This window comes from Protobothrops mucrosquamatus, unplaced genomic scaffold, assembly GCF_001527695.2.
Source record: "Protobothrops mucrosquamatus isolate PMUCROS unplaced genomic scaffold, P.Mucros_1.0 scaffold2327, whole genome shotgun sequence".
Classification (NCBI taxonomy): domain Eukaryota; kingdom Metazoa; phylum Chordata; class Lepidosauria; order Squamata; family Viperidae; genus Protobothrops; species Protobothrops mucrosquamatus.
In genome coordinates this window covers 184,484-194,441 of record NW_015388410.1, presented here as the reverse complement: position 1 = coordinate 194,441, position 9,958 = coordinate 184,484, and the positions used below count along the sequence as shown (strand labels likewise).

The window sequence follows — 9,958 nt, the reverse complement described above, 5'->3', positions numbered from 1 at the left end:
ACTTGGATTTACTAGAATTATTTTTCTGCTAGAGATTTCATTGTTTCTTGCTACTGAGGAGAAAATATATGACCAACTGGAAGAATTTCATTGTTTCTTGCTACTGAGGAGAAGATATATGACCAACTTTTGAATTTACCCCCAGATTTTGTAGGTGACCGCTACACATAATGTGCACCAGAGAATTCCCAGTGTCCGATTCCTTCAGAAACAATTCACAAGCCTTCTCTGTTTAAATGAAAGGCTCATTTGTATTTAATCCCCACTTCTTTTTACACATTCTAATCTGCATATGAATTAAGACGACCAGTCAAAACAAATTTATAAGTGACATTTAATCTACATATTTAGTTAGAGTTCTCAATCACATACTGAAATATATTCAAACATCAATTTGTGATATTATTTATTTATACATTTTTGTATAAATTATAAATGTATTATAATTATTGTATAAATTATAAATGTATTATAATTATACATTTATAATTCCTTTCCAAAAGTCTATGGAGATTCTCAGCCATCCAGGTCATAGTTATCCCAAAGATACCTTTTCACGAGGCAACTGGAATTTCTTGTTTTTCTTTGAAGAAGGTTCGCTTCTCATCCAAGAAGCTTCTTCAGCTCTGACTGGATTGTGGGGAATGGATGGACTTATACCACCTGTCTGCAAGCAGTATAAGTCCCTCCATTCCCCACCATCCAGTCAGAGCTGAAGAAACATTTTGGATGAGAAGTGAAATGTCTTCAAAGAAAAACAAAAAAGTCCAGTTGTCTCATGATAAAGCATCTTTGGGATCCTTTCCAAAAATAAAAAAGGTTCTGAGCCATTTGAATCTCAGGGAACAATGCATCATAGAAGGACAAATCTAATAGTACATTGCTTTTTGGCCTTAATGTGCTTAAAGGTAAGGAGGATTGCTAACATCTTCATATAAGGGTTATCAAGCAAATAGAAAGATTTGTTAAAACTTTCTCTTCATGAGTTGATGCTTATCATTCAGTTCGGGTCTCATCACAATGATAAAACATTTGGGAAGGAAGATACACATCAGTAAGCCAGCACTGGAGGAGATCATGGAGAAGATCTCCACAGCCAACATATATTTTCCCCTTGTGCTTAGATAGGTTGGAATGAAGCACAGCCAAACACTGCAGAAGACCAACATGCTGAAGGCGATGAATTTGGCTTCGTTGAAACTATCGGGTAACTTCCTAGCTAGAAAAGCAGCAGAGAAGCTAACAAGAGCAAGAAAACCCATAAAGCCCAAAACACAGTAGAACATGACTGAGTCTTCATTGCATTCCATGATGAGTTCTTCAGACACTGAGTGTGCATCAAAATCTGGGTATGGTGGGGACGTTATCAGCCACATAGCACAAACACACATCTGAACAAGGGAACAGGATAGAAGAATAAAGCTGACCATTCTTCCCCCCACCCATTTCCTCAATCTGGAACCAGGTTTGGTGGCCATGAATGCTAGAACCACAACAAAGGTTTTGGCCAAGACACAAGAAACTGCCACAGAAAAGATGAGGCCAAAAGCTGGTTGTCGGAGGAGACACACAATTGTGTTGGGTCTCCCAAGAAACAAAAACACACAAAGGAAAGAGAGGAGGAGGGAACCTAGGAGGATGTAGGTGAGATTCCGGTTGTTGGCTTTGACAATGGGAGTGTCTTTGTGTTTCATGAAGATTGTGATTACCGAAGTTGTCATTAAAGAAAAGCAAAGTGAAAGAACAGTCAGACTGATCCCCAAGGGTTCTTCATAGGTCAAAAAGGTGATCCGCTTTGGAATGCACATATTTTTGTCAGGATTTGGATATTGATCTTCTGGACATGGAGAACAGTCATCTACATCTGAAAAAGAACACAATGGAATTGATACAGTGGATTATTCACAGTGCTGTACCCTCTTGGCTTAGTCCCATTATATTTGGAAATTTCCTACCCTTCTTTTTTGATATTTTTCCCTCTGGACACAGACGGCAAGCATAGCAGCAAAAAGACTCCCCTTCTAACTTTTCCTTGCTGTATCCTGTCTCACAAGGATCATTACACAAAGATAGAGGTAATGCCTACCAATGAATGAAGAAGAATATTTTAAGACACAGAGGGGGAAAGAATTGTTTGGAGAGCGACTGTTATAGTGGAATCACTAGCATAAAAATGGATTTAGGTACTAAGTAATTCAGTACAGAAGTAATGTGATGACATCATTTTAGATGTAATTGGTCTGAAATTACAATTCATTAAATATCTACCCTTATTGGCATTTATGGACTTTTATAATCATCATCACCACTCTCGAAAAATAATTTTTGTGCTGGTTAGATAACAATTGTTTTCTCAGCTTCTGAATTTTGAAGTCACCAGACTCATGAAATCTAGCACACTGGATTGTAGCTTTTACTTCAAAACCCCAAACATATTGTCCATAATTAACAGAGGACCAAGGTAAAGGGTACAATATTTTAAATCAACTTCAGGTAATCTCCGCGTTACAAGTGTTCACTAAATGCTTGTTTGAAGGTATGGGATAAGCGCCCCCTAGTGTTAACCAGCAAGTCCCAAAATTATGAATATTGGAGCACCACGGCAGTTGTGTACCCTTACGAGCAACGGCACTGCAACATTTACCCTGGTTATTTCCTCCCTTCCCACCCTCGCTCCAAGTCTCCCTAGGCATCAGTCCATCAATATTCACCCTGCAAAGATCGAAATCTCTTGCTTTCTTGGCTGTTCCAGGCCTTTGGTGCATTCATAGAGAATGGAAGCCTAAAGTAATGCAAGATCACACGACATCTGTGGGGTGAGATCTCACACTACTGATCTAGCATGATCTCATGGTATTTTAGGCCTCTGTTCACTGCAACAGAGAATGAAACCAAAGCCGGAGGATGCTTCTGTGGCCCACCGGTGGCTCAATCCAGGCACCGGAGGCCTTTTCCAGGCCACTGCTGCCTAGATCTGAGGCCAGGAGAAGCTTCTGTAGCCCTCTGATGGCCCGATCCAGGTGCCAGATACCTTCTCCATTCGCCTGCCACCCAGATCTAAAATCAGGGATGCTTCCACAGCCCTCCAGTGGCCCAGTCCAGGTGCTGGACGACCTCTCCAGGCCACTGCTGTCTGGATCTGAGGCCGGGGGAACCAGACACCTTCTCCAGACCGGTCAAACCTGTATCTGAGGCTGCAGGATATCTCATGTTCACTTAATGAGCTGTGTGCATTTTAATGAGCAAGGGAGTGATCTCGTTCGAGAAACGAGATTCACTTCCATGAGTTTTTGAGTTATGAGTCGAATGGGCAGGCTCCATTACACTCGTAACTCAACGATTACCTGTATTACAAAAGTAATCATACTTACAGATATTTTTTTTCCTTCCATAGAACATTTGTACTTAGGCTAATTCAGAGATGATTCTCTTTCAACAATAAACATATTTTTATACTTCATAAAGGAAGGGTGACCAATCTAAATTGAAAGAGCTAACCTGATTAAAGCCTACTGGCCACGTGATGGAATCTACAGAAATATTGAAGAACTCTGGAGCTGTGGGATCTACCACCCCAACTTTGACCCTAATAAAGGATTGGTTTGGGAATGAGATCCAGTTGATAATATCATATCCACCAATGAGTTCTCCATTTTCATCAAAGGAGATCTTCTCATCAATACTGTTGTTGAATCTGACTCTTCTCAGAAAAGAATGAACCTGGAATATAGAGACAGCCAGAGAGGGACAATGAGAGAAAAGTACAGAGGGAAGAAAAACCTTCATATATTCAAAACATACATAGGGATGTTTCTTGAAAAAAGAAAATATAAACACTTAAAAAAAAACTTTAGTTGTAGGCCAGTATCAAACAGATAACATAGCAACCATTCCAACATAGAGGTAGAGGTAAAATATCAGATTACTAAAATAAAATTTACATATAATTGTAAAAAAAAAACCCTAGCAATAATTTTTTAGAACTATTGTAGTTTAATTGCTAAAGGCTCTTAAGCCAGATGACTACTGATAAATATATAAGAAATACTAGGATATACGGCTATAAAAAATTAATTCTAATCTTATAAAGAGCTTTATATTTGCTGCAGCCATGCTAAAGTTAGATTTGAATTATTGTAGTTACAATCCAACAGCCTGGAAGCAAGATAATAACAAGATAAAACAAAATGTTATTGAAAAGATTTATGTACCGTATAACATTTTAAATTTTTTTAAATTTTAGTTGTAGGCCAATATGAAACAAATAACATAACAATCATTCTAATAGAGAGGCAGAGGTAAAATATTAGGTTACTGAAAAAAATGAACATAGAATAGCAAAATAAAAAAATCAGCAAAAAAATTAATTAGCAGTTAGTTTAATTGCTAAAGGGATATAAGCTGGATGACATCTGATAAAATACATAAGAAATATAAGGATGCATATGGCTATAAAAGTTTAATATTATTCTTACTTATAAAGAGTCTTAAATTTGCTGCAGCCATTCTAAGGTTTGATTTGTATTATTGCAGTTACAATCCAACAGACTGGAAGCAAGAGAATAACAAGATAAAACAAAACGTAGTTTAAAAGGTTGATGTGTATTTATGTATGTATACACACACACTCTCTCTCACACACATACACACAAAAGCAAACACATTTTCCAGTTACATTATGTTTTTGTCGTGACTCCGAGCCAGACTGTGCTCTCAACAACAGAGTCCAGGGAATCTGAAGAGGAGGAGGTGGAGGGAGGCTCTGAGGAGTTACAAGACTCACATTCCAGTGAGGAGCCAGGCCCCTCCAATCGTGTGCAGGATGAGCTGCAGCTGGGTAGGGAGGAAGAGTCAGACTCGGATTTCTCACAGCTGTTGAAAATGAGAGACGCCCGAAAAAGGAGACAAGCTAGGAGAGTAGACCAGAGAGAGGCTATGGGACGACTCAGGAGAAGGCACTGAGAAGCAACGCCTTGAGGACTGACTTACAAAAGGGGAATGTGTGGGTGGTGCTGGTTGCTGAAGGCAACTGTTGCAAAGTATTTCGTGGGAATCTTGTTCTGTTAGTATTGTTGGTGATTACTTTTCTGTTTTGCCTTGTATTTCGTGTGGACAATTTCCTCCCTTTGGTTTGTGTTTTGCTGTTTCGGTTTCTGGACTATTTGACAGATTTGTCACCCATATTAAAAGGGATTTGTTTTCTTTTGGAGTCTCAAGCCTATTTTTCTCAACAGGGGTTTTGTCCTTGTGCCTTTAACAAGGACGACTATAGGCTGGAACATAACAGTTTTATCCTATTATTGTCTCATGCATTTGAATATATTATCTACAAGGGAATATAGCCCTTCCTTATAGTTCACAGATATATTCTTGATACGTAGAGTACTCAGTCCTGCAATATTTGCCTATAGATGCAAAACAATTAAGAAAGCAGCTTGGAAGAGTCACTGTGTGTCACCAAAAATGTTTTGGGCAATTCTGTCAATTTCATGGATAGAAGCATAGTCTGACTCTAAGAGATGTGGTTATAATTTTATAGAATTCAATTTGCAATGTTAACATAAGCTTATAAATATTTCAGTTGGTTAATCCATTACTGTATCTCACTTTTAAACCTAAGATCAATCCCCCTAGAGAATATTGTTTGTTAGAGTTTGCAACTACAGATGTGGTTGTCCAAAGGTGTTTTTAAAAGAGGCAACTGGACTTTCTTATTTTTCTTTGAAGACGTTTCACTTCTAATCCAAGAAGCTTCTTCAGGTCTGATTGAATGGTGTGGAGTGGAAGTATTTATATTGCTTGCAGTCATCTGGTCATTGGCACTCTCCCTGAGAGTCATTGAGGCCACTTCGAGGTCTTCAAGGAAAAGAAGAAAGTCCAGTTGTCTCTTGAAAAAGCACTTTTGGGACAACCATGACCTGGATGATTGAGAATCTCCATACACCTACAGATATGGTTGTTTCTGAACTAATCTGCTTACAGGCTTACCTGCCACCACACTTGATTGTGAAACTCTTTCCTTCCTGCTTTCACTATTGTTGCGTCCCTGGATTTGGATAAATACAGAGATTGCAAAGCATGTGCCACAGCGTAGACTGCGTTGTAAATATTGTAACTCTGGCCACTGATGCGTGTTTCAAACACAGATGTAGGAAGAGTCTCAAGTCTCTCCTGTCCAGTACAAGTTGTCTCAGACACCTCTGCTTTTGAATTAGGGAAGAAACAACCGAATGCCTGTTCCCAGAAATCTTTTCGAAAGTGATCATGATGATCATTGTTTGGACTTAGATTGTGAAGAAATTCCTGGAAGTCTTGGACTTCTTTTGTGTGAACTGCAAAGGATAAAGCACCTTGTAGGAAATGGACGTCCCATGATTTATGAAAGGACATTGAAGTATAATCTGTCTGAGCATTTATAAGCCAGATCTTTGGCTTCCTTGGTATATCCTCCACTTCTGAAAACCGGAGGAAAGTTCTCAGATCTGTCATGGTATGAATTTTACCATATACAATTATCACATTGGTTGTGCTGTTCATGAGAACGTGGTATATATGTTGTCCTTCATCCATAATACCAGTAAAATCATTATAGAAATCTATTTTTGGTAACTCTGCTATGAACTCAGTGCAGATGCCGTACTCTGAAAAGGTGGGAACCACCTCCTGGACAAATTTATCTGCTTTCTCATCCTTTACAACAAGAATTCCAACCCAGGTCCATCTTAAGTATTTCAATAGCTGCATGAGGCCCTTATGTTCATGGGATTCACCTGGAAACATTTGCTGGAAGAAAACTGCTTGAGTCTCTTTATCCATGGCTGGAGCAGAGCCATAGGTCAACTGCAGGAAGACAAACATATGTGAATGCGAAGGTCTAAGTGAACCTCTGAAAATGTGTACATTCATTTGAATCTCTGGGTGTCTTTGAGCTTATATATTGAAACATTATGCAGTTGTCCTTATTTAGAAATTCCAACCAAGATGTCCCTCTATATACTGAGGTTGACAAGAATAAAAGAAGAGGGAGCCAACCTATTCTCCAAAGCACCTGAAGGCAGGACAAAAAGCAATAGATGGAAACTTATCAAGGAGAGAACCAACTTAGAACAATTAATCAGTGGAACAACTTGCCTCCAAAAGTTATGGGTGATCCATCACTGGAGGTTTTAAAGAACAGATTGGACAGCCATTTGTAGAGAATAGTGTAGAGTTTCTTGCTTGAACAGGGGTTGGTCTAGAAGACCTCTGAAATCCCTTCCAACTCTTAATTCAATGTCAGGCTTTGGGGAATGTTTTTCTATGCCCAATATCCTCAATGTCTGTTCAGAGTTATAATTATTCATACATTATGGTAATCCTAACAAGCAAAAAATAATATCTAGGAATCTTGAAAGTTTTTAGAGAAAGAAGCATACATATTTCTGGGGAGGTATGGCAATATAATAATGAATATCTTCAGCACATCTTACCTGAGGAACTTTGTAGATGCTCAACACAGCTGCCATGTGAAGAGAGATATCCGGTCCCCCAATGACTGCAGCCAAAAGGTTTGGGACCCCACACCTGTAGTTAGGTATGAATTTGCCCTGAGTGAAAGGCAGTAACATTGAGGCGAAGTAGGTCCAGCTTGGACTAAAATGGCTGTTAAAAATATGGAAGCCCAGCGTGATATTGGGTAGGATCTGCAGATTTTTATTGATCTCTTTTAGAGTAAATGCTAAGGCCAGGACATGCTGGTAATTCTGAAAAAATATTCTGTAAAAAAAACACATGAAGAAAGGTCTGTTTTATATCATGGTACCTGCAATCCTTAAATACAAAACATAGAGTATTCCAAATGGGGTCTGACCAAAGCCCTGTATATCAGGATTAGGACTACATTTTCCTGCTCCTGTTCCCTCTAGTGATGCATTCACCTTTACTATTCAGCTCAGATCCTGGAAAATGCAAAGCAAAATGCTAGCACATATATACCCCTCCAGGAACTGGAGTTATTTCTTTTACAAAACAAACACTGGCTTGAAATTGGAATCACTATTTCTTAATAAATGAGAAAGGTCCAGTATCAAACTGCAGCTTTTAAGAATGGCTTATATCCAGAAGGAAATTGCTGTATTTTGATACCGGAAATATCAAACGAAAAATTCATCAGGGGAAATATGCCCTCCCCCCAAATCTTAGTTATAGTTACATCCTCATAAATTAAGTCATACATTCCTTTATGGTTATAGATATTTAGATGTGATTTGTTATGATTAGACTTTTGACCTCTCTTTCAACTTTACGCAGATGCTGAAATTTCACTTCCCATAATGTAAACCTAGGCATCTTATTTAAAACGTGGTTTTTCAGGAGCCTTTGTGAGTAGAGAAAAACATTTCAAACATAGTGTGATTTAGCAGAATGGTCCAGAGTCTGACAATAAATTGATGATGTACTTACACAGATCCATCCTGAAGTGCCTGAGAAGGATGACGACTGAAATCGATAGGATCAGAAAATGTAAACAATACAGAAATAATGCCAGCAAGGTTGATGTCTCCAATCTGATGATAGGTGTGACGAATAGGAAGAGGCTCCTCAAAGTCACACTGAAGGCTAGAATCCTTGCACACCACTTGAGGCATCGCTATTAACAGCAGCTCCATGAATACAAACATCTTCCATCTCTTCTTTCTGTGTACAAATGCCTCTGTCTGCCACAAGATATTTTACATGGATCTGTCTGATCTGTCTTGTTGAGATGTTCTTCAGATACAAATAGCAACATACTATCAGATCAATTCATGGAGCTCTGGAGCTACCAGCCAATTTGATGGAATATCATGGGGATAATAAATATCATCCTTCAGGGCCAGTTCCTCCTTTTTCCATGGGATCCCATAGGATCTGGAGGAGAGAAACTGGCTAATTTCATAATGATAGTGAAACTGTCACATATGTGAACATTGTCAAAACATTGGAAGGCCTCCTGAGGCAGGAAAGCATGAGTCACAAGAGAAAAATAAAATCATTATATTCATTAATAAAAATAAAAATGTAAATATAGGCATTGATAAATAGATACATTCTATTCTATTCTATTCTATTCTATTCTATTCTATTCTATTCTATTCTATTCTATTCTATTCTATTCTATTCTCAACCCATTTGTCCTGTCATATATCATATATATGTAAGAAAAGAAATAGTTAACAGGTTATACAATTGCAAAATTAAAGTTCAAGGCCTCTGTTAATAATCTGTTATTATAATTTATTCGTAGAAAGCCTGCAAATGTAAAAAAGAGACTTTTAATCATTTATGGTAGACATGTAATAAAGCAAAGAAATATTGCAGTAGGATTCACAACATAATACTGAAGATTCTCCCACTGAATATAATTATAAAACGAGAAACTATTCATTTGGCTTTCATGGAAAAAGACTTGGGAAAAAAATGGAACTTTGATGTTATATATGTTGATGGTAACAAGATTACTTTATGCACAAAAATGAAAGGATACTTTGATTCCCATAATTGATGAAAGTCTGTAAAAGTTCATGGAGTTTGCAGAGATGGCTAAATTAACTGCTTTGATTTAAGAAAAAAACACAATTTTTTTGTTTCTACTTGGAAACTGCTTCTGGACTTTGTGCTTGAGGTGGAAAAAAATGAAACTTTGATTTTGGGTTTTACCGATAGGTTTCTTGTTATAGAAATGGCTATTATTTATTATTACGTAAAAGTAAAAAGTTGAGTTTTGATGATATTATCTTATTTTACTACACTAAAGGGAGTTGGAAATCAGTGCATTTTCTTTCTTTTTCCTCTTTCCCCTACACTTTTCCTTTCCCTTCTCCCTCCTCTATTTTCCTACTATTTTCTTTTGTAGTTTTGTATTTTATATTATAAATCAATAAAGAAAGTCTACAATGGTTTCTTATCTACCACAAATCATTATCTCTGATCTGGCCAG

General features: G+C 37.7%; 1 protein-coding gene across 1 annotated transcript; it reads right to left on the bottom strand.

The window, feature by feature from the left end:
- Positions 1 to 965: 965 nt before the first annotated feature.
- LOC114923197 (vomeronasal type-2 receptor 26-like) lies at positions 966 to 8,627 on the bottom strand. Its single transcript, XM_029285836.1, has 6 exons — positions 8,443 to 8,627; positions 7,470 to 7,755; positions 5,989 to 6,840; positions 3,499 to 3,720; positions 1,956 to 2,082; positions 966 to 1,864 (listed from the first exon to the last, which is right to left on the bottom strand). The coding sequence occupies exons 1-6, from the start codon at positions 8,625 to 8,627 to the stop codon at positions 966 to 968; spliced, it is 2,571 nt and encodes an 856-aa protein (XP_029141669.1).
- Positions 8,628 to 9,958: the final 1,331 nt, after the last annotated feature.

What these genes read in the sequence shown, in the direction of transcription:
- LOC114923197 (XM_029285836.1), bottom strand. Translation starts at nt 8,627, where the DNA reads ATGCCTCAAGTGGTGTGCAAGGATTCTAGCCTTCAGTGTGACTTTGAG. An exon ending in GCACTTCAGGATGGATCTGT is followed by an intron (nt 7,756 to 8,442) that starts GTAAGTACATCA and finishes TTTTTTTTACAG; the next exon opens with AATATTTTTTCAGAATTACC. An exon ending in AAAAATATCAAAAAAGAAGG is followed by an intron (nt 1,865 to 1,955) that starts GTAGGAAATTTC and finishes GTTCTTTTTCAG; the next exon opens with ATGTAGATGACTGTTCTCCA.